The sequence below is a fragment of the Hemitrygon akajei genome, chromosome 25 (assembly GCF_048418815.1).
Source record: "Hemitrygon akajei chromosome 25, sHemAka1.3, whole genome shotgun sequence".
In the NCBI taxonomy this organism is placed as follows: domain Eukaryota; kingdom Metazoa; phylum Chordata; class Chondrichthyes; order Myliobatiformes; family Dasyatidae; genus Hemitrygon; species Hemitrygon akajei.
This window is the reverse complement of record NC_133148.1, coordinates 42,538,633-42,564,045: the sequence shown is the minus strand read 5'-3', so window position 1 is coordinate 42,564,045 and position 25,413 is coordinate 42,538,633. Positions and strand designations below refer to the sequence as shown.

Here is a 25,413-nt window from a genome sequence, read left to right as displayed (position 1 = left end):
CTTTCCGTTTGGAAAAATGTTTCTGGAAGTGAGTTCTCCAAGAGCTTGCTAACCGATGGCCAACAACCAACTTCTTTAACCAATGAGATTAAGAACAAAAGATATAGAAGGAATAATTCCAATGGCTAATTCTAACTGAGATCAATTCAGAAAGAGGACAGATACAATCAGGGAAGAGAACGATTAGATTCAGAGGGAGAGATAGGGTGGCACGCTAGAACAATGCTTTACCCAGGTTCAATGCCCACTGCTACCTGTAAGGAGTTTGTAAGTTCTCCCCATGACCATGAGGGTTTCTCCAGGCGCTCTGGTTTCCTCTCACAGTCCAAAGACGTATCGGTTGGTAGGTTAATTGGTCATTACAAATTGTCCCGTGATTAGGCTAGGGTTCAATCAGGGGTTGTTAGGCAGCATGGCTTGAAGGGATGGAAGGGCCTATTTCACGCTATATCTCAATAAAAAAATGAACAGAATTAAGAGACAGAAAGACAAAGTAAAAGAAAATATCAAAATAAATGTGAAAAAATTCTCCTGGTAAATCTATTGTCAGAGGGAGACCCAGTGTTGCAATGAATCGCCCTTCATGGGCCAGAAGTTGGGGGGGGGGGGAGGGGGTTTGCAGAACTTTAATCTCATTATTAACTGTAATCTCACCCATCCTCCACCCTAATTGTCTGCTTGAAGCCACAAATGCAGCGTTCTTTTTAACCGCTCATGGGCGTTTGATAGTGGCCTATAGGTAGCATGGAGGTTAGCGTAGCACAATTCCTCACCAGCGTGCTGGGTTCACTTCCCACATTCCAAAGACATAGGGGTAGGATTAGTGGATTATGGCCATGGGAGCAAGGCCACACTTGCAGGCTGCCCCCAGCGCACCCTTGACCATTGACACAAACGATGCTCCCCGCCGAATGTTTCAATGTGCGTATGGCACAAGGATAATGGGAGAGCAGTGTACATTGTTCAGAGAGTCATGGCTCAGACAGTCTCTCTCTCTCAGCACAGGCAGTGAAAATAAGGGGCACATTAAACTTGTCCTATTCCTCGTGAACTGCACCCCCCCCGTTATCATTCTGTGCAGTTTGAAGGTTCCCTGACATCTCTCTCACAACCCCTAAGTTGAAGTAAGAACAGGCTGTCTGCTTGTAGAAGTGAAACAGACCCTCACATGACATTGGATTTCTATGTAGTTTTCATAGAACAGGAACAGGAACTTTAGCTCAAGGTGTTGTGCCAAACTATTAAACTTGGAGTTGATCCCTTCTGCCTAGACAATGTCCACACCGCTCCATTTACTGCAAGCTCACATGCTCTAAACACAAGAAATTACGCTCATGCTGGAAATCAGACAAAGTGCTGGAGGAACTCAGCTGGCCAGGCAGCATCTATGGAGGGGAATAGGCAGTCGACATTTCAAGGTATCCTCCTGTTCAAAGTGATGCCGTGAGATAATCTGCCCGGAGGGCTATGTAGGAGGGAAAGGTTCCATTGATCTTAGAGTAGGTTAAAAGGTAGGCACAACATCGTGGGCTAAAGGGCCTGTATTGTGGGGGCGTTCTATCCTCTAATAACCCACGTTTTAAAACGTTAATTCATTTTTCAGGATATGGACACTGTTCACAAGACTGGCATTTTTCTGCCCATCCCTGCTTGTCCTTGAGATGTTAGTGGGTTGTGCCTGCGTCCTTCAGCTGACTGTAGAGGAGGATCTGGAATTTAGACACAGCAATGACACTTCCAGGCCAGGATGGCACCCAATTTCGAAGGGAACCTATGTCTTCTTTTCCTTCCTAGTGACAATAGATTGTGGGTTTGGCAGATATTATTGGAGTAGCCGCACATACTGCAGCTGTGGTACACCAGTGGTGCAGGGAGTTAACATTAAAAATGGCGGATGGGACACCAATCAGTGGCTTGCTTTGTTCTAGATGATGTCAAGTTTCTTGAGCATTGTTGGACTGTTGGGTTTGTTATAGAGGGATGGTGAGCACACCAGACCCCTCAAACTCAACTGAACTTTATTGACAACCCTGGCTTGTACCGTATGTGAACGACTCCCACATGGAAGTGGCTAACTAAGGAATAACATTACTAACTACCACTACATTAACATCCGGACAAGTGGAGCATATTTCGTCAGACACCAGACTTGTAGCCTGTAAGCGGTGAGGTGAGTTGGGATACTCGGCCCCCAGTCTGTCCTTGTTCCTCTCCAAGCATTGAGGCACATCAGGAAACATCCCTGCTGGTTCTTTAGCATTTGTCTGCCCAGCACGGATGGAAAGTGTGCGAGGAGCCGGCCAGATTTGAACCCGGGTCCCTCGCCTCAAAGTCCAATGCTGATGCCACTACACCACTGGCTGGCACTTGTAGCCATAGTGACCATGTAGAGTTTCCAGTCAATGGTGATCCTTTGGGGGTTGACAGAGACTGTCTGACCCTTTTGGGGAGGGAATTACACAAAGAGTGATGGATGCCTGGAATGCAATGCTGGGACTGTTGGTGGAGGCTGATACAATAGGATAATTTTAAGAGACTCTTAGATTGGTACATGGATGAAAGAAAAATGAAGGGGTAGAATGCTCTTGGAGTAGGTTGGAAGGTTGACACAACAGTACAGCACTGCACTGTTCTATGGTCTAATGTAACTTTACATCATTGTCCAAGTGCTGTGGGTGTGTTGCTTTAGTCAATCAAGGGACATGGTGTTCACAGGCTGAGTCTTTCTGATCTGCTGCAGCCCTTGAGGTGTGGGCACTGTTAGAGAGCAAGTTCCAGGACACTGGTGAAGGGACAGCGATGTATTTGCAAGTCAGGGCAGCGTGTGGCTTGGCAGATGAATTCCAGCTGGGCAGAAGCCCCCATGTTTTTTTCAGCCCTTGCCATTCCAGCTGCTGAGGAGTTTTGAATGGCATTGAACACTGTCTAGTGATCAGTGAACGTCCCCGCATCTCATCTTGTGATGCACGGAAGATGATTGATGACTGATGCCGATAGATAGGCCTAGATCCTGAGACCGGGATGTAAAACCCCCAACAATCACAACCATTTCCCTTTGTCAGAAGAGTGACTCCACCCATTGGAGTGTTTTCCCTCAATGACTACAGCTTTACCAGTACTCCTCCATGATGTATGTTGTGTACTTAGTACTTCAGTAATATTTGAGCAATATATTATTTGATAAAGCATTCTTTGTTTGTTTAAATAATTCATTACAGGCTATATGTAAAAGTACATGAATGGCATACGTCATAAGTGTGTGCCTCGCTAAAGTAAAAAACAAAACTAAGACACATTTTCCAGTGCTCTCCCGTGTTTTTCTTTCAATAGATTTATGTTTTGGAGTTATAAAGCATAATACTTCACCATTTCATGTTATCTTGGCATGGAGAGCAGTCATTCTCACCTTACCATTGAATATAAACTCTTTGGTCTGTGTTTGGACTCAAGCTGTGATGAAGCCCAAAGCTCAAATCGGAAGTCCAGATGTTAAGGCCTGTTGGCCACAGGTGAGTCTGGAAACCCCCACGGGTTGCCTGAGGAGATCGGAGCACTGTATCTGAGTCTCTGTTTAGTGATCAACGTGTCCTGGGGTTGAAGGCAAGGATTGAGGCCCGAGTGCGAATCAGAAGCCTGGAAGTCTAGGCCCATTGGCCGGAGACGAGTCTGCGAATCACTGTGAGTCTGCTGGGGAGGTCGGACCCTGGTGTCTGCAGGACCTAAACTGTGTCCAGAGTTTGAGGCCTAGTTTTTGGTGATCGACATGTCCTGCGGTCCATGCTGAAAATGGAGGCCTGGCAGTTGAACCAGAGACCTGAGAGTCTGCATATTTCAGTCTGTGTCTGCTGGAAGCTTGGTGTAAGGATAGAGACTCCATACGTGTGTGAGAGGAAGGGAGGAATGGGGCTTGGTCTTGCTATTGGTGTTTCCTGCTTGTTGTGTTCTGTGTGCAGTGCATTGTGGGAATGTTATGATAGCGCTGGAATGGGTGACCACACTTGCAGCCCAGCACACCCTCAGGTCTGTTCTACGCATTTTGCTGTATGTTTCAATGTCACGTGATAAATAAATCTGAATCTTGAGTCTTGGTGAAATGAAAACTGGGTATTGAGACCAGGCCATTGAAAAGCATGTGCTGCACGTTAGTGCTGTCAACGGCACCTTGCTGTTGGTTAAGAGAACACCAGTTAATCAGAAATTAGCCAAACTGAATTTGTTTGGAGTTTTGTGGATGAGACATACCTGGCAAATTGTCTCTTTGAGATACAGCTGCCCTGAAGAAGTTTAAATCTTCTCTTCGATGGGAGTTCAGTGGAACTCTCTCTCACTGCTTCCCCTCTGTGATCCCTGCTGCTTTGCGATTCTTTGACCATGTACGCACCCAGACTGGCTACCACAGCCATGTGTCCTTCCTGGGAACCTGATAACCCCCTCTGGTGCCCCTCCTCCTTCTCTTTCTCCCAGCTTCCTTCATCTTCAGCCCTTTACCCTTTCCACCTATCACCTCCCAGTGTCTCACTTGATCCTCACTCCCTCCTCCACCAAACTTTCTTCCTCACCTGGTCTCACCTACCACCTTCCAACTTCTACTCCCACCCCTCCACCACCCAGCTTTCCGTGTTATCAGGTTGATGTTAGTCTTGTAACGGGAGAAGAACAGCTTGGCAGTGCACATCTTCAGGACCACAAACAGAATGTTGTCTGGTTTCGTAGCCTTGACTGTGTCCAGTGCTTTTGGCTGTTCCTTGGTGTAAAATGGACAATTAAATTTGCTGAAGGCCAGCTTCTGTGATGGTGGAGGAGTCAAAATCTGTTCACAATGTCAGGCTTCACGTTCATTTCTGAAATGCAGGTTTAGGTCCTCGTTGAGGATCGGGACGTTCTGAGAGCCTCTTCTCTTGTCAGCTGCTTAATGGCCACCGCCATTCTTGATCAGTTTGGATTTGTTAGTACTGAGACTGCTTGACCTTGTAGTTTCACCCTTCTGCATTCCTATCACCAAGCCCTCGCCATATTTTAAGGTGAGCTTGGGGAGGACAGAACATGTTCCTGTGCTGTACTGTTCTCCTCATCAATCAGCACTACTCTGACTGACACAATCACACTGGTGTCAGTACAATCTTGTTAGGAGCAAATTGGCTGCCACAGCTCCTACATGACAACATGGTTACATTCCAAGAGAACCTCATTGTTTGAAAAATACTTTGACGTATCCTAAAATGGTGAAAAGCACAGGTAAATGTAAGATTTATTTTCTTATAGGAGCTGGTTGCTGGGAAATAGATAGAAACCACGCCAATATGAACACACTAAAAAAGAGCAAGTTATCTGACTTTAAGCTCCCAGGCATGTCATATTTGAAAGGAACATAGTCACGGATAAATCTACAGGCCCATTCAAAAGATTCTGCTATTGTGTACTCTATATCTTGGCAGCAGCATACAATCAGCCAACCATTACATTTGTGTCCAGGTCTCACCTCACACGTCTCCTCTCCATGACTTTCCCTTCTCGAATGATCCATCTACCCGTCTCATTCCTAGCTTTCTCAACCCTTCAGAACTAGTCTTTAAAAATGGCTGGCGTTTCTATTGTCTAGTGGGCGGTTAAGTTCTTTGCTACAATGCTCATCACCTTTGAACATCTTGGGAGACACCAAATGCACTTTGAGCTGTTTCCTTACCAAGTGTTTGCCACGACACGGCAAGCAGAACATCGTGAATGTAGCTGGCAGCCACTTTGCTCAGTGTGAGGAAGTTTGTTGTTGCTGATCTTATTTCTGTGAGAATGGCACATTGAGCAGGCAACCTGCCCCCCTGATTAACAGTTGTCACAGAATTAATTACCAGAACTCTTTGCAACACCAACACCACACTCCTTAGTTGCTTCATTCCCATTGATGCTAACAAATATATATATTAAAATTCTGCTCAAATCTGTTAATTGATTCCCTCCTCCCTTTTGATTGTAACATGCTTCAACCCTAGAACCCTTTGAGGTCTTTGCTCGGGCACTTCACTAATCTTATTGTCTGTTATTGACAGTCTTTCCGTCAGCTGAGAAGATCTAAATTACTATAATTCCTTCTGCAAACCCTTCTGCATCTACACGTCTCTCTCTTGTTCTGAGGTGCTGCTTAGGAGTCTTTGAGCAACCTCTGGATCACCAGCGTCCATGGACTGAAAAACACACAAATCTGAGACCCTTCATCAGACCTGCTTCTCCATCCACAGACGCTACCTGACCTGCTGAATCTCACTGTTTTTAAACCAAATTTCCTGCATTTCTTATGATTTTAGATTTTGGCCCTAGGTTCAGAGTCATATATAGTCGCACTGAGCACTCGTGATGAAGCTTGGCACCTTGCAAAGGTGATAAATAACAAGATTGTTTTAGTCTTTCCCCTTTCAGATCCAGAGTGACAAGCTGCTCGTTTCCAGCTCCTTTGCATCTCGGTGGAAACTGGGAATTAATTTCTCAGGGAATGAAAAAACGGGCATATTTGCAGACTGCTTCTCAAAGTGCTATTGGTGTATGAGTCTGTCAGTAGCTAGATGGAACCGTGCTATCTCAGCAAGCAGCATGCAGGCAGGCAGGCAGGCGGCCTCTGGGACCGACAGTTGGCACCTACTTATTGCAGGGGCAGGAACAAAGACCACAGCATTTGCCCAGATCCGACAGATTTTTTTCTGCTTCTTTCATGTCCTTATTGATCTGATCCATTCCCTCTTCAATCCTCTCCAATTGCTCTGAATGAGGAAGATAGTTAGTTTCCACAGACAATGACAACACACAAGCAAGGGGTTGCTGGAGCCCCAAACTGATCGGGATTGAACCGGCTCTCGCAACATGGCTACAGGTATTCACCGAAGAGAGCTTTAAGCTATCTATATCTCAAATGAATGCCGGTATCCTTTAGAGCAGGGGTTCCCAACTCTTTTCATGCCATGGGCTTCTACCATTGACCGAGGGGTCTCTGGACATTGGGTTGGGAGCCCCTGCTTTAGAACCACCACAATCAGTATGGGACTCTCTCATCCCTCTGAAGAAACAGGCTTGAGTGAAGGAAAGGAAAAGAGACAGACAAAAAAAAAACAAGCAGGACATAGACACAAGATAATTTCGACTTAACAGACCCTAAGTAGACCTCAAAAGTCCCTTTCAAATCCAAATCCACTGATTGAGGGATAAACAGTAGTGAAGTGCTGGATCTTGATGCTTGGACGTCCGGGCTCATCAGAGATGTTAGCTCTAGATCAGGGGTTCCCAACCTTCTTTATGCCATGAAGCCCAACCATTAACTGAAGGGGCCGTGGACCCCAGGTTGGAAACCCCTGTCCTAGTGGTTTCAGTATAAACCAAAGTCAGTTCCAGAGAACAAATTCTTCTATTTGGACCCATGAACATGCTTTAACTCCAAGATTAGTTTAAAAAAAAACAATGTTCAAGTACTTAATTCCATGGTCAAACTAGCCCACGGTGAGATGATGAGTTTTATAAATTTGATGCGACTCGGCTAACCTGAATTCATACCTGCTGGGAGACTCGCTTGCTAGTCTTTAAAGGCCATTCAGTAAAACATTAAACCCCTCATTTTCACCTGACATGCTGCGGTGATTCTCAGGTCTGTCCTGCCCCGCCCACATTAACAATCAGATACCGTTCATTCCTAACGGGATTTTCAATTCCATCTCAACAATGCATATCTCAAATTGGTGTCTGTCTGTGGAGAACTAAAACCATCAGAAAGAAAAGCAATAGAGAACTTGGGAAAAATTTGGAGTGGCTAGAATGTATGTCTTGATCCAACAGAGATGTTGATGTAAATGGCATGGAGGTTTTTAAGAGGAAGGTGGGAAATCATACGGCAAAATAATAGCAAGAAAGTTAGATGAAAAGGATTGGAAGGGGGAGCATAACACTAATGGCAGGGTCTAACTAACCATAATACTAATGGCAGGGTCTAACTGACCATAACACTGATGGCAGGGTTTAACTGATCATAACACTGATGGCAGGGTCTAACTGATCATAACACTGATGGCACGGTCTAACTGACCATAACACAAATGATGCAAGGATGATTCCAGGAATGAAAGGGTTATCAAACGAGGAATGTTCGATGGCTCTGGATCTGTACTCACTGGAATTTAGAAGGATGGGGGGGGGGGGGGGGGGGATCTCATTGAAACCTTTTGAATGTTGAAAGGCCTAGACAGAGTAGATGTGGAAAGGATGGGGAGAGTGAGTCTAGGACAAGGGGGCACAGACTCAGGATAGAGGGGCACCCTTTCAAAACGGAGATGCGGAGAAATTTCTTAGCCAAAGAGTGATGAATTTGGGGAATTTGTTACCACAGGCAGCTGTGGAGGCCAGGTCATTGGGTGTAATTAAGGCTAAGATTGATAGGTTCTTGATTGGACATGGCATCAAAGGTTACGGGGAGAAGGCCGGTAACTGGGGTTGAGGAGGAGATAGAGAAAAGGATCAGTCATGATTGAATGGCGGAGCAGACTCGATGGGCCAGGTGGCCTAATTCTGCTCCTGTGTCTTACGGTGATTTGGACGGGGTCTAGCTGACTATAACACTAACAACATGGTCTAACTGACCATAACACTATGACAGGGTTTAACTGACCATGACACTAACGACGTGGTCTGACTGACCGTAACAGAAATGTCACGGTCTAACTGAACATAACTCTAAGGACACAGTCTAAATGACCATAGCACAAACAACACAATGGCATGGTCTAACTGTCCATAACACCAACGACACAGTCTAACTGATCGTAACACTAATGACTTGGTCAAACTGACCATAACACTGATGATGTGGTCAAACTGACCATAACACTAACGACACTGTCAAATTGACTGTAACACTAATGACATGGTCAAACTGAACATAACACCAATGACACTGTCAAACTGACTGTAACACTAATGACTTGGTCAAACTGAACATAACACCAATGACATGGTCAAACTGAACATAACACCAATGACACTGTCAAACTGACTGTAACACTAATGACATGGTCAAACTGAACATAACACTGACGACACTGTCAAACTGACCATAACACTAACGACATGGTCTAGCAGAGCCAAATGGGTGGTTTACAGTATTTTTCCGTACAGCACAAATTGATTCCTGGGAGCGAGAGCAAAATCCAAACCGATATTTGGCCAACTTAAGTGCTGAGCCGGGTTAAAAAGAACAATGCTATAGTGCTGAGGGCTTTAGTACTGATGTTCAGCTCACTACTCCAGGAGGTTTCCTCGCCTCAACACTGAACTGACTCTGGAGCTGGCCTGCAACCATCAGCACCATTTTCAGCCCTGAACTTAGAGAAGAACCACACCGGCTTCACTCTCTCCAACCCTGAACCGTTGTGTGGCTGTGGCCTGTAGCCACCGGGCTCCCACACCGGCTTCACTCTCTCCAACCCTGAACCGTTGTGTGGCTGTGGCCTGTAGCCACCGGGCTCCCACACCGGCTTCACTCTCTCCAACCCTGAACCGTTGTGTGGCTGTGGCCTGTAGCCATCGGGCTCCTGCACCAGTGTCACCAGTCTCAATGGTGAACTGGCTCTGTAGTTGTGGACTTCTTTCGGGGACTCTGCCATTCTTGTTCAGTGTGTTACTTGTTGATTTTTTGTTCTTTTCTTTGCACATTGGATGTTCGTCCATTTTTGTCTGTGTGGTATTTTTAATGTGTTCTATTGCGTTTGTTTTGTGCCTACAAGAAATCGAATCTCAAGGGTGAATACAGAATAGATTTTGGAAGTAAATGTACTTTGAACTTTGAACTGGCTGGTGGTTGAATTAGCAATCACTGCTCAGGGGGTTTTGATGGGTCAAATAGGAAGACGTTTCACACTGATAATCAACTTCCGCAACTTTACATTAAAGCCGTAACGGAGGATTATTCATTTTATAAATGCCCTGGAGAACTATAGTGACATTTATGTATACCTGATAGATCCATGCTCTATGAAATAAATTCTTCTCTCCACTGTTGTTATCTTATTATGATGAACATTCAGTTATGCTGGCTGGGTGAATGTGTCAATATCAAATCTTTCATGAGATGAGAGTGGGCAGAATGGCTGATATTTAGGAAGACCTGTGTGTACTAAGTTCATTTCGATATCAATGGGATACCAATCACTACATTTCAACTTGATGCTTATATCCGGTAGTGGGTGGGCTAAGGTAAATCAGTGCCCATTTCACCTAGGAGTTGTCTGCGGGACGCTTGGTCCTGGATTGTGCTTTTCAGGAGAGTTTCTCCTGGCGTTCTGCCTCGTAAAAGCATTGAGCCAACCGGCCTATGTTATTCTACAGTACTGACAGTGTGTGTGTCCCATCACTCAACTGTTCCCACAACCTATGGAATGACCCAGGACATTCCCTCTTCTCACTGCTACCATCAAGGAGGAGGTACAAGAGCCTGCAGACAATCACACAAGCTGTTTCAGAAACAGCTTCTTCCCCTCTGTCATCAGATTTCTGAATGGACACTGAACCCATAAACACTACCGTAATAATTATTTCTCTTTTTGCACTATTTATTTAATTTAACTATTTTTTATATATATATTTACAAAGACAACAAATTTCACAACGTATGCCGGTTATATTAAACCTGATTCTGTTTCATGTTCTCGATATTTATTGCTTACTTATTTATTATTCTCCTTATTCCCTTTTTTTCAGTTTGCACAGTCTGTTGCCTCTTGCACATTAGTTGTTTGTCTGTCCTGTTGGGCATGGTCTTTCATTGGTTCTATTGCTTCTTGTATTTACTGTGAACGCCCGCAAGAAAATGAATCTTTATATCAAACTTTTCAACCTTTATATCACCAGGGTGGTGAATCTGTGGTATTCATTGTCACAGGTAGCTGTGGAGGCCAAGTCATTAGGTATACGTATTGAAGTTGGAGGTAGATAGGTTCCTGATTAGACAGGACATCAAAGGTTCTGAGGAGAAAGCAGGAGAATGGGGTTGCAAGGTATAATAAATCGGTCAATATCGAATAATGGAGAAGACTCGATGGGCTGAATGGCCTAATTCTGCTCCAAAGTTGTTTAGTTCTACAGTCATTCTCCCTTCTAATTCAATTTGCCCATTTCTCATAAATCTCCTTCCATTCTCAATCACAGCCTCTTAGAACCAAGCTCTGGCAGCAGTTGTAAGAATAAAATATATAACATATTTTTAAACATCATATATTTTACACTTCCCTCTTGTTTCTTTAAGTCCCCATGATATTTGCAATATTTCCGTTGTTCCGGGCACTCGCGTAATTCTCTACTCCCTGAAGAAATTACTTCTTTTGACCCAATTCTTTGAATCTTCCTGTGTGCCCTCATCATTAATATCTACCTCTGTCACTGTTAAAGTGAAACTCCCCTGCTTAGCCCAATGAATTGAAAGCTTTCCCACCCATAGCACTAATTTTTACTCTTAATGTTAATTTATGCTTTATAACAATTTAGATACTTTTACGAATGCTTCTACACTTTCACAACACTTCAAGATTCTTGGAAGCATCCACTCCTGATTATAGCGACAACAAAAGTTCCCGTCTGTGAGCAACGACACATAGATTGCCCTCCCCACGGTAGGGCAATAGTGAGACGCTTACAGCTCTGGGTGTCTGGAGTTCGGAATTCAATTCCGCCGCCATCTATAAGGATTTTGTACATCCTCTCTGTGGACCATGTGGGTTTCCTCCAGGTGCTCCGGTTTCCTCCCACGTACCAGTTGGTAGGTTAATTACAAATTGTCTCGTGATTAGACTAGAATTAAATTGGGATTGTTAGGCCTATCCCACTCCACATTCTAAATGAAATAAATAGATAAATCATGGTCTAAAGCCTGGCACTGCCACCTCTGGATAGTTGTAGATATGGAGTTGTACCTGTTCCTCAGGCTATATTCACCTTAACTAGATTTCCTTTTGCTCCCCTCCCCCAGATTAAAGATTAAAGATTAGCTTTATTTGTCACATGTACAGTGGAACATCGAAACATGCCAGGCCGCATCAGAAAGGTCGGGTACAGGCCAAATCGAGATGATGGGGTCCTGGCCCTTGAGCGTGTCAAGGTGACTGAACCCGAAGCTTGGACAATGATTTAGGTGCCAGGCCCGATCGAGAAGGCCAGGGTGTCATGCCCGAGGTGAGAGGTGGGCCAGTTCAGCTTCACTCTGTTCTGAACTAAGGGTCTGTGGACGGACTCTCTTTGTAGACCGGACTTCCTGGTTCTTGGTCCTCCAAAATATTCTGCATGGAATTTAAACTGGAGGTGGCGGAGGGTGGACTTAAGAAGGAGATTTTTGAAGAAGAAGAGCTGTCTTAAATTTAATTGGGTTTGATTGTGTGACTATGGAAGGATGAAGATTATTCCATGCTTTAATTGTGCGGGGGAAGAATGAATTGCTGTACACATCTGACTTGTGTTTGTATTTCAAATTGAAATGAGTGCTCTCGTCTGCTTCTAATAGGTTTGTGTTTGGTGTGGGATCGGTAGTTTATGTCAAGCTGACCACTTAACATCTTGTAAAAACAGGTCAGACAGTGTGCTTCACGTCTATCTTGGAGAGAGTTCCACTTTAATGAATTCAAAAGTTGGGTAACATTTGCTTCTCTCTCATAGGTATTCGTGAGAAATCGGGCTGCCTGCCTTTGGACTCGCTCGATGGAAGTAGTGTTTTTACTTGTGTATGGGTCCCAAGCAGCATCTGCATATTCCAGATGTGGCCTAACAAGGGTGAGGTACAACTTCTCCCTGACAGAAGTTGAACAATGATGAAAGTTGCGTCTCAGTTCGCAACACTAATTGCTTGCATTTAGTGTTTGTTTTTTTAACAGTCTTTGTTTTTGTTAATGGGTTCTTTTTGTTTTTTGGTTGCCTTTTGGGAGACAAATCTCAAGTTTGTATAATGTACACATACTTCGAACTGTGAGTTTTGAAATGCTTTATTTGTGTCAATTCAAATCAACGAGGAAGTGTCACCCCACTTCCGGCACCAGCATATCATGCCCACAGCTCACCGTGCGGACCGCGTATGAGGTCACGGGGAGAACAACAGGCAGCAGCGGGAATCGAACCGTGATCGCTTGGCGCTGTGAAGTGATGCGCTAACCGCAGCGCCACGGTGCCGCCCTGCATGTGAATGGCATTTTTGTGTGGTCAATCTGTCTAGAGAAGAGGAGAGACAGGGTTTATTCTCACTGGGATGAGGAAGCTGAGGGATGGCTATATACAGATTTAGAACAGTTTGAGAGGCATGTTTTGGACAGAGTGAGAGCCTCTCTCCCAGGGCAGAGGAGTCCAGAACAAGAAGGTGGAGGTTTAAGGTGAGAGGGGAGAAATTAAAAGGCAATCTGAGGGGTGAATTGACCACGCAGGGGGTGATGGTTACCTGCACCAAGCTGCCAGAGATGGGTCCGTCTGTGGTGAGGTGTGAGACTGCTGGCAGTGGTGATGATTGAAATTCTGCCTTTACCTCCCCAGACGCTTGGTTAGAGGTTTGGCTTCACTTTTAGGTTTGCAGTTGTTCCTTCTTTCTGCAGGCTTCGTTCTGGCTTCCACGAGCTGTCCTTGGAAACCCCTGGACTGTGGGACTGACACAGTGATCAACATTGCCGGGGGTGGGGGCGAGAGCCTCCGCAGGAGGGGCCAGACAGGTACAGGCACATCCACAGTACCCCCTTACCCAAGTTTGCTCAGCGTACTGCTGTGAAGAACGTTGGCATGTGAGGAAAGCTGCCCAATTGGCATGCCTGAGAAACGCTGGCAGGTGGCAAAGCGAGGCTGAGATTAACCTTCCTGCACCATGTAAAAAAAACCCTCACTTGCTGGTATGACATCTCACCAAGTATTCCAGTTACTCCTAACTGGGGCATTCCTCAGCCTCGGGTTTTATGGCCCAGCCTGTTCCTTCCCGAAATCACCAACCCAACTGCATGCTACGTGAGAGATGTTAAAATTACCTGACTCATGGTGCCAAGGACAAACTCCCTGGAGGTAATGTGCAACGTGATACCACATGGTGTGATTTCAATGTATTTGAGGAAAAGCCAGATAAGTGTATGAGAAAGGATATAGCTGTTCTGATTGTGTGAGAAGCTGGAGACTTGAGCAGAGCAAAAATCAGAACCAAGCTTGTTTGGGCTAAGGTCTAATGTTCTGAGCTGTTTGGTCCATTGTCTAGCACAGAAACAGGCCATTCAGCCCAACCGGGGGCCAGTCTAACCAGATTCTGTGCAGCTGGACCCACATCACTCCCAGTGTGAGACGGCATCCTCTCTTTAACCCTTTGTGTTTGTACATCGAACATTTCTAGCTGAGGACCTTTGTCCTCAATGACAATGACCCCTCAGGCCGATAACAGTGTCATCTTATGCAAGAAGGCTCTCGTGTCAGCCTTTTCGTCCATACCCGTTGACGGGCCAGCAAACCATCTCCATAGCCACTGACAGCCTTTGGCTAACCTGTCTCCTCCTTGTCTGCAGGACGTGGGCTTCAATGGCAATGCTGTTTCCAGATTGCCACTGAACAAAAGAGCTTGCTGGACCATGTCAGAGAGTGGTTAGAGGTGGAACACGCCACTGAGCCTGGGGTTACGTGTAACCAGACTGTGTAAGAGTGGCGACTACTCACAGTGGTAATGCAACTGGAATTTTTTTAATGACAATCTGGTTGGTTCACAGGCATTGTGATCGATATGTATTATAGATAAAGGAGTCTACGAGTCACGGTGGCAAAATTTGATCTTACGTCTTTGCGCCAACAGCTCAGACCTTTGGAGATTCTGTAACCCTGAGTAGATGTGTGACCTGTAGTCAAAGAGCATATTGAGACTGGGGCACAGGCAGAGTTGGCACACTAATGCCAACCTTGATTCGGCATGGAAAGGTAGGTTGGCAAGGAGAGGCTGAACACAAATGTGGAGCGTTGTGCAGGATGCTACTGAGTCTTCAATGCAGTTGTCACTGCTGTGGTGGCTGAAGGACTTCCGCTCGGGCTGGCTCCGACCAAAACTGACCGATCTTACAAATGTGAGAAAATCTGCAGGTGCTGGAAATCCAAAGCAACACACACAAAATGCTGGAGGAACTTATCAGGTCAGGCAGCATCAACAAAAAGGAATAAACAGTCGACGTTTCAGGCTGAGAACCTTCATCAGGACTGACTCTTTAGATGCTGCAGAGGGATCTTGGGATCTGAGTCCAGAGGACACACAAAGCTGCTACGCAGGTTGGCTCTGTCATTAAGAAGGCATACGGTGTATTGGCCTTCATTAATCGTGGGATTGAGTTTAAGAGCTGAGAGGTAACTTTACAACTATATAGAACCTTGGTCAGACCCACTTGGAGTACTATGCTCAGTTCTGGTTGCCTCACTACAGGAAGGATGTGGAAACTATAGAAAGAGTGCAGAGGAGATTTACAAGGATGTTGCCTGGATTGGGGAGCATACCTTATGAGAATAGATTGAGTGAACTTGGCCTTTTCTCCTTGGAGTGACAGAGGATGAGAGGCGACCTTATAGAGGTGTATAAGATGATGAAAGGCATTTTGATGATGATCATGTGGATAGTCAGAGGCTTTTCCCCAGGGCTGAAATGGCTAACATGAGAGGGCACAGTTTTAAGGTGCTTGGAAGTAAGTACAGAGGAGATGTCAGAGGTAAGTTTTTTACCCAGAGAGTGGTGAGTGCATGGAATAGGCTGCTGGCGACGGTGGTGGAGGTGGATATGATAGAGTCTTTTAAGAGATTCATGGACAGGTACATGGAGCTTAGAAAAGTAGAGGGTTATGGGTAACCGTAGGTAATTTCTAAAGAAAGTACATGTTCAGCACAGCATTGTGGGCTGAAGGGCCTGTATTGTGCTGTAGGTTTTCTGTGTTTCTATGATCGTGCTGGATTTGTGGCGGTGGATGGTCGGTGTAGATGGTGGGGTGAAGAGTCTGGTTCCATGGTGTTACAATGAGGTTTGTCGGCTCAGCTTTAACCTGGTTTACCAGCCTGGCGCTGGCCTGCCTGGCCCAGTGGAACTTCAGAAATAAGGAAACTGAAGGGAGATAAAGGAGCTGCTCCAGAGAGAAGCTGAGTACTCTAGCTGTGTCAAGCCCCTACCTCCCCATCTTGTGTTAAGCCTTGCTTCGTCTTTCTGTAATGGGAGTTCTGTAATTGGAGCCTACTCTTTCACCTACCCTGTCAACATCACCAGCCAATTGTAGCCCCCTCCATCGTGCCCTCCACCTGATTGGACGCAATTCCAGTTGGGGAACCAGTCAAAGCCAAACCATGTACAGTGGAGCCAAAACTGAGCAGCACGTGAGGAATCCCAACAGGAATCCACTGTGATCAAGCCGCTGATGTAGCCCTACCCTGTCAAACAAGCCTTCGATGCACTCAACATTTGAGTGTCTTAAACACAATAGGTTTCCAAGCAAACCGAAGTTAATAAACTATCTACATTGTAGACATGTGATTTAGATTGTTGGACAGCTTTGTTGAGCGCCATTGCTCTGTCACCACAACAGAGGGGATTTTCCAATGGCCAGCCATTTTAACTCTTTCCATTCCCATAATTTCATTTCAGTCCATGGCCTCCTCAACTACCATGGTGAGGCCACACTCAGGTTGGAGGAGCAACATCTCATATTCCTTCTGGTGACGGCATGAATATCGGTTTCTCGAACTTCTGGTAAACTTACCCTCATTTCTCTCTTTCAGTTCCCCATTTGGCTCCCTTCTTACCCATACCCTTCTCCTCACCTGTCCATCACCTCACTGCTGCTACCCCTCTTCCTTCCCTTTCTCCCATGGTCTACTACCCTCTCCTGTCAGACTAATCCTTTAGCTCTTCCATATATCACCTCCCAGCTTCTCACTTCACCTGCTCTTCCCCCACTCGTCCACTTTCCTTCTCATCTGGCTTCACCTATCACCTGTCCTCTTGAAATTCTTTCCCTCAGCCCACCTTCTTATTCTGTCTTCTTCCCCTTCTTTTCTAGTCCTGGTGAAGCGTCTTGGCCCACAATGTTGACTGTGTTTTCGTCTTCATGGAAACCCAACCTGGGGTCCACGGGCCCCTTGCTTAATGATATTGGTCCATGGCATAAAAAAGGTTGGGAACCTCTGCCATAGAGGCTGCTTGGCCTGCTTGATTCCTCCATCATTTTGACCACTAGACATAGGAGCAGAATTAGGCCATTTGGCCCATCGAGTCTGCTCTGCCATTCAATCGTAGCTGATCCTTCCTCAGCCCCAAACCCTGGCCTTCTCCCCATAACCTTTGACGCTGTGTCCAATCAAGAACTATCAATCTCTGCCTTAAATACACCCAATGACTTGACCTCCACAGCTGCCTGTGATAATAAGTTCCACAAATTCACCACCCTCTGGCTAACAAAATTTCTCCATATCTGTTTTAAATGGACGCCTCTATCCTAAATTTGTGTCCTCTTGTCCAAGACTCCCCCATCTCGGGAAACATCCTTTCCAAATCTACTCTGTAGGCCTTTCAACATTTGATAGGCCTTTCATCCTTCCGAAATCCAGTAAGTACAGACCCAGAGCCATCAAATATATGATAACTCTTTCATTCCTAGAATCATCCTTGTGAACCTCCTCTGAACCCTCTCCAATTCCAGCACATCTTTTCTTAGATGAGTAGCCCAAAACTGTTCACAATACTCAAGGTGAGGCCTCACCAGTACCTTATAAAGCCTCAGCATCACATCCCTGCTCTTGTATTCTAGACCTCTTGAAATGAATGCTAACATTGCATTTGCCTTCCTCACCACTAACTCTACCTGCAAGTTAACTTTTAGGGTGTTTTGCACACATACTCCCTTTGCATCTCAGATTTTTTGGATTTTCTCCTCGTTTAGAAAATAGTCTGCACATTTAATTCTTCTACCAAAGTGCATGACCATGCATTTTCCAACATTGTATTTCATTTGCATCTTTCTTGCCCATTCTCCTAATCTGTCTAAGTCTTTCAGCAGCCTTCCTGTTTCCTAAACACTACTTGCCCCTCTACCAATCTTCGTATCACCTGCAAAATAGGCAACAAAGCCATCTATTTCATCATTTAAATCGTTGATATACTGCATGAAAAGAAGTGGACCCAACACCGACCCCTGCAAAACACCACTAGTCACAGATAGCCAACCACTGCATCCTACCAATTAGTCAATGCTCTAACCATGCCAGTAACTTTCCTGTAATACCATGGGCTTTTAACTGGGTAAGCAGTGTTATGTGTGACTCCTTGTCAAAGACCTTCTGAAAATCCAAATATACAACATCTAATGCTCCCCTTTATCTATCCTACTTGTAATCTCAAAGAATTCCAACAAGTTTGTCTGGCAAGATTTTCCCTTAAGGAAGCCATGCTGACTTTGCCCTATCTTGTCCTGTGTCACCAAGTACTCCATAGTCTCCTCCTCAACAATTGAACCCAACATCTTCCCAACCACTGAGGTCAGGCTAACTGGTCTATAATTTCCTTTCTGCTGCCTCCCTCCTTTCTTAAAGAGTGGAATGACATTTGCAATTTTCCAGTCCTCTTGAACCATGTCGGAATCCAATGATTTTTGAAACATTATTACTAAATGCCTCCACAATCTCTACCACTACCTCTTTCAGAACCTTAGGGTGCAGTTCATCTGGTCTGGGTGACTTATGTACCCTTAGGTCTTTCAGCTTTTTGAGCACCTTCTCTCTTGTAATAATAATTCCACTCACTTCTCTTCCCTCACACCCTTCAACTACTAGTGTCTTCCATAGTGAAGACTGATGTAAAATACTCACTTAGTTCATCTGCCATCTCCTAGTTCCCCGACATTTACGGCCTCATTTTCTAGCGGTCCTATATCCACTGTCATCTCTCTTTTACTTTTTATATACTTGAAAAAGCTTTTTCTATCCACCTTGATATTGTTTGCTAGCTTGTTTTTATATTTAATCTTTTTTCACCTAATGAGTCTTTTAGTTATTTTCTGCAAGTTTTTAAAAGCTTCCCATTCTTCTATTTTCCCACTAATTTTTGTGTTGTTCTATGCCCTCTCTTTTGCTTTTACATTAGCTTTGAGTTCTCTTGTCAGCCACGGTTGTACTATTTTTCCATTTGAATATTTCTTTATTTTTGGAATACATCTATCCTGCACCTTTCTCATTTCCCCCCAGAAACTCAAGCCATTACTGCATCTCTTTCCAATTTGCCTTGGCCAACTCCTCTCTCATACCTGTGTAATTTCTTTTACTCCACTGAAATACTGCTATGTTAGACTTTACTTTCTCCCTATCAAATTTCAAGTTTAATTCAATCATATTGTGATCACTGTCTCCTAAGGGTTCCCTTAAGCTCCCTAATCACTCCAGTTCACTACATAACAGCCAGTCCAGTAGAGCTGATCCCCTAATAGGCTCAATGAAAAACTGCTCTAAAAAGCCATCTCTTAGGCATTCAACACATTTACTCTCTTGAGATCCATTACCAACCTAATTTTCCCAATTGATCGGCATGTTAAATTCTCCAATGACTATCATTACATTGCTCTTTTGCCACACCTTTTCTATTTCCCATCGTGATCTGTGATCCATATCCCAGCTGCTGTTGGGAGGTCATCAGGGTCCTTTTACCCTTGCAGTTTCTTAACTTAACCCATAAGGATTCAACATCTTTCTAATGATTTGATGCCATTCTTTACCAGCAGAGCCACACCACCCCCTCTGCCTACCTTCTTATCCCTCCGATACAATGTGTAACCTTGGATATTCAGCTCCCAACTACAACCATCCTTCACCCATGATTCAGTGATGTCAACGACATCATACCTAACAATCTGTAATAGTCCACCAAGATCATCCACCTTATTTCTTGTACTCTGTGCATTGAGATGTAACACTTTTACTGTATTTGGTATCCCGTTTGAATCTGCTTTCCTAATGCACAGATACTCACCCTGCCGCCTGCAATTTTGTCCTATCATCTACCCAATCTTCCTGAGAGTCTAATTTTTGCCTTGTTACCATCTTTCCTATCCTGAGTCCTTTCACTCCGGTTCCCATCCCCAGGCCAAATTAGTTTAAACCCTCCTCAACAGCTTACAAACCTGTCCACAAGGACATTGGTCCCCCTCGGGTTCAGGTGCAACTCGTCCCTTTTGTACAGGTTATACCTCCCCCAGAAGAGGTCCCAACGATCGAAGAACATGAAGTCCTACCCCCTGCACCAGATTCTCAGCCTTGCATTTATCTGCCAAATCATCTTGTTTCTACCCTCACTTTGGTGTATGTTTTTCTGGATTTCCAGCGTCTGCAGAACCTCCTGTGTTTACTATTGTGATTATTGGTGAATGTTTGGACTGGGGTGCTGAGCAGCATTGCACTTTCCACTTGCAACGGTCAGTGTCCATCTCACTCACCTTCAGATCTTATAGAACAAGCGACAATAATCCATTTTCACTGTCCCAGCAGTGGGATTAAATACACTGGTGAGAAACCACCACTGAGCCCATTGTCCTGGACAATCAGCAGATCTGGTAGAGAACGAGAAGCAATAATCCCCTTTCACTGTCCCAGCTGTAGAATTACATGTATCAGTGAGAAACCTCCACTGAGACCATTGTCTAGGACAATTGGGCAGGGTGGCTGGACAGTTTTTAGAGGACCTGGAAGGGAGAATGATGGCACTTGGCTGGTGTGGGACTCAACATTCAAGTTATCCCTTTTTATTCAGCTGCAGGTTGCCAAGATCTAGATCTGCTGGCTCAAGAAGATGTAAACTTGCGATCTTAAGGGGAAAAGGCTGAGGGGGGTTTAATTGGGTCCATCATAGGCATAAGGGGCTTGCTTTTAAACCTGTACAATCTATGATTCCAGGATTCTGATATTGATGCGGGACTAGATAGGTGTAGTTAAAAACCTTGATGAGATCAAGGCCATGGGCATAGTGGTAATTTTAAGGGAATAGTGTTGAGATGCTGGTGGATGTCTAACCTTCAAGTGTCTAACCAAGAGGTAGGAATGAAGAGTGAGCAAAATACAGTCCTGAATGAAAGTGGGTTATGTAACTGGGTATGGGAACCATACATGGGAGGCTGAAGGTCAGATGTGGGACCAGTGTGGTAGTCCAGCTGGGCAGCACAGACTCTGAAGCCGGTTGGTGAATAGGATTGGATTGGAATTCATGGCAAGGTGGGGATTGGAAGTGGAGGAGTGGGTGAGTGAGGGAGTGATTAGACCCGGACCCTTCATCCTTACCTGTGTGAGGATCTGGCCTGTGATAGGTCACATCTTTCCCTCAATTCTAGTTAACGGTGGCACGATATCAAACAATTGTAACATGAATTAAACCTTTTATAGAAGCCCAGTCAGTGGCCAGATTGCTACTTAGAGGATTAGCAGTCAATGGAGGCAAAGGATTCTGATATTTAACTCCTTGCTTTCCCTGGCATCAGGTGGAAGTTTAAACCAAAGCCTACATAACAGCCACAACAGTTAAAAACATCACCTTGATCAATAGAATCAGTATAATGTCCTTCCGTTTCACACCAGCACTTTCTGAGTGAAATTGTCGGAAATAAATGATGCTAGATGAGGGATAGATTGGACTGTGGTGCCAGCCTCTTGGTCAGATTGGATATAGAACCATATGGAAGGGAAAAGGCCCTTTGGTCTATAGCATCATGCGAACCAAGGTGTCATTCCAAGTTGATCCCATCTGCCTGCATTTGGCCCACATCCCTCTAATCTCTTCTATCCTTGTACTTGGCTAAATGTCTTTAATTGTACCCGTCTCCACCACTTTCTCTGGCAGCGCGTTCCACGTGCCCACCACCCTCGGCTGAGTAATTGTTCCTCATCCAGGAACAAGGTGGTGCAGACAGATCCAATTACAATGTTTAAAAGGCATTTGTACAGGTACTTGGACTGGAGAGATGTAGTGGGATGTAAATGCAGTGCAGACGAGTGTGATGTGCAGAAAGACATCCGAGTTGGCATGGACAACATGAGCGAATTCTCTAAGATTCTATGAATTAGTTCAACTCCCTTTGCTCTTCTCACAGCCTCTAAATGCTCACATTTTAAACTTTAGATCCTATATTACCTGTTACAATATCAGGGAATGGCAAGACATTTGCACAACATAGAAGATTTATATGTATTTCAAATCAAATCATATGAGCAAATCAAACGTGAATCCACTTCTTGTTATCTGACAAATGTGTCATCCTGTCTTGATCAAAACCCATTTAGTGAGGATTTAACTTGAACTGTGGGTTTTATTCAATGCAATGGCCATGTTTATAGCTGGGAGATTGGTGATCATATGACTTGAGCAGGTTATCACATGGTTTAACAACTGGACAATTAGGGAGGAGTCTGTTATACACTAATCACGCGTTGGAGCGATGGGGTTTAGCAACATTATGATTGGGAAGAAGTTGTAGCTGGAGGAGGCAGCAATCAAATGTTAAGGAAAAGGAGACCTTAGGGTTGAGTTTTGATGATCTCACTGTCGCTGGATTCTTGGAATTAGAGAATATACTGTAGTTTTCACATTTACCATCATGGCTGGATGCTTGGGTAAGGCATTAACTGCCTGCAGCTTTTCTCCAAATTTTTACGCTACCATTTCAAAATATTACTCTCCTCAGAAAGGTCTGGATAAATTGTAACATTCTTAATAAATTATTTCAGTATTTTGATGGGACAAAACATTTAAATTATTCTGATCTCACCAGGTCTTTCCCTCAGGTACTATCTGATCCTAATCCCACTAGATATGGTTATCAAGTTGGAATGGCCGCTCAGGTACTTTGGTATACTTTATTTTCAATGGAGCTGAAGCATTTGTGTGGCCTCCACACTCTTCCCCTTATCTTTGTACCCTGTCCATTCTTCATATATGTGTGTGTGTGTGTGTGTCTCTCTCTCTCTCTCTATATATATATATATGTATATGTGTGTGTGTGTGTGTCTCTCTCTCTCTCTCTCTCTCTCTCTCTCTCTCTCTCTCTCTCTCTCTATATATATATATATATATATATATATATATATATATATATATATGTGTGTGTCTCTCTCTCTCTCTCTCTCTCTCTATATATATATATGTGTGTGTGTGTGTGTGTGTTCGTGTGTGAGCAGGGTACCTGATCTTGGATGAAGCCACAGTTGAATATTCAGTGCGTAGTAATTGACAGGGGATCTTTGGCTGAATCCTTCCATGATTCAGGGGCTTTTTGGGGTGGGGGGGGGGAAAGGGTTGTGTATTTGCAAAATCTACCCTCTCTGCACTGAACTACATCAACAGAGACAGAGACTGGGTCTAAAACCACCCTCTTTTCTGCATGGCTTGCTAGCATGAGAAAGGTTTATTGAACCTGTGTATAGACAAAACCACATTCTCCACTTAACTCTTACCACATGGAATTAATCCCTGTGGACTAATCAATGTTAAAATAGGTGTTTTTTTTTAATCCTGGTCTCATCTTCAGTTTTTTTACCTCCCAGATATGTAGAGTGTGTTTGAAATTCACTCACCTCCTTGCTCATCCAGCATGACCAGGGTCCTGATCCCAGCATCTTTGCTCTGTTTGAGAAGACAAGGAGAAAGAGGGTGAGCGGTGGAACAGGGATCAATTGAATAGAAACTACACCAGTCTATAAATCAATAATAAAACCCTCTTGCACTATCCTCTCAGCAAATTCCTCAAAAACAATATATCCTGCAATGTCAGTGTTCAAGTTCATTCAGCCATACATGAATACCCATGAATATAGCTGAACGAAACAGTGTGCAGAAGTTCGCTGATGACACGGCCATAGTGGGGTGTGTCAGGAATGGACAGGAGGAGGAGTATAGGAAACTGATACAGGACTTTGTGATATGGTACAACTCAAACTACCTGCGTCTCAATATCACCAAGACCAAGGAGATGGTGGTGGACTTTAGGAGATCTAGGCCTCATATGGAGCCAGTGATCATTAATGGAGAATGTGTGGAGCAGGTTAAGACCTACAAGTATCTGGGAGTACAGTTAGACGAGAAGCTAGACTGGACTGCCAACACAGATGCCTTGTGCAGGAAGGCACAGAGGCGACTGTACTTCCTAAGAAGGTTGGCGTCATTCAATGTCTGTGGTGAGATGCTGAAGATGTTCTATAGGTCAGTTGTGGAGAGCGCCCTCTTCTTTGTGGTGGCGTGTTGGGGAGGAAGCATTAAGAAGAGGGAAGCCTCATGTCTTAATAAGCTGGTAAGGAAGGCGGGCTCTGTCGTGGGCAAAGTACTGGAGAGTTTAACATCGGTAGCTGAGCGAAGGGCGCTGAGTAGGCTACGGTCAATTATGGATAACTCTGAACATCCTCTACATAGCACCATCCAGAGACAGAGAAGCAGTTTCAGCGACAGGTTACTATCGATGCAATGCTCCTCAGACAGGATGAAGAGGTCAATACTCCCCAATGCCATTAGGCTTTACAATTCTACCGCCAGGACTTAAGAACTTTTTAAAAGCTATTATTAATGCTTTTGAGATAGTGATTTAGATGCACATCATATTTTTTTTTTAACTGAGTTAAGTATTGTATGTAATTAGTTTTGCTACAACAAGTGTATGGGACATTGGAAAAAAATTGGAATTTCCCCATGGGGATGAATAAAGTATCTATCTATCTATCTATCTATCTACTCTGGGGCCAAGATGCACAACATAGTACCAACAGTCATTCACAGCACAAAGCATGTGTAGCACTTATAAGACAGCAGTAAAATATAGTCATACACAATAAATATATAGTCCAAATCCCTGAGTCCACCAATGTTGCAGCAGTCTGCAGTCCAACTGAATATGGCCTGTCTTCTGCTAGGTGAACACTGGAGGGCAGCACTGAGCCCAGCATGTCTGCCATGTCACTCACACTAACGCTGGCACTCCAGTGCAGTGCACCGACTCCAATGCCTCTCTCCTGGGTGGCAGTGACCAGGTGATACCATGGTTTGAGGCCTAGACCTTGCTACAACCAAGGCCATACACACCCCGCCCAAACCCCCCACCGTTTGCCAATAAACCAATGAATCGGACATGCAGCATTCCACATTAATAATGTCCAACAGGGTTTTGCGACACAAGAAAAGTGACTAAGATGATCACCCGCTGTTAGCATGCCTCTGTCGCGCACCCACTCCGATGTAGGCCGCAGCATGACCCACAGCAAGTCCAGCTCCTTCGGTTTTACCGCCAAAGAGTAACTTGCTGATGGGGTAGACCTGCAGTACTTTAAGTTCTTAATGTTCACCAGGGTCTTGTAATTGTAGAAAATACATTAAAAAAAGACAATAACCCTTTGGTTGGCCACGTAGAAGCCACT

General features: G+C 44.6%; 1 protein-coding gene across 2 annotated transcripts in view; it reads right to left on the bottom strand.

Annotated features, from left to right (window-relative positions):
- The window catches only part of LOC140716562 (synaptosomal-associated protein 25), a 196,534-nt gene that overhangs the window by 17,802 nt on the left and 153,319 nt on the right, over positions 1 to 25,413 (bottom strand). For both annotated transcript variants that reach the window (XM_073029390.1, XM_073029389.1), the window contains exons 4-5: positions 23,587 to 23,635; positions 6,632 to 6,749 (exon numbers count right to left, since the gene is read on the bottom strand). In XM_073029390.1, the coding sequence (XP_072885491.1) occupies positions 6,632 to 6,749; positions 23,587 to 23,635 (167 nt within the window). The remainder of the gene's footprint in view (positions 1 to 6,631; positions 6,750 to 23,586; positions 23,636 to 25,413) is intronic.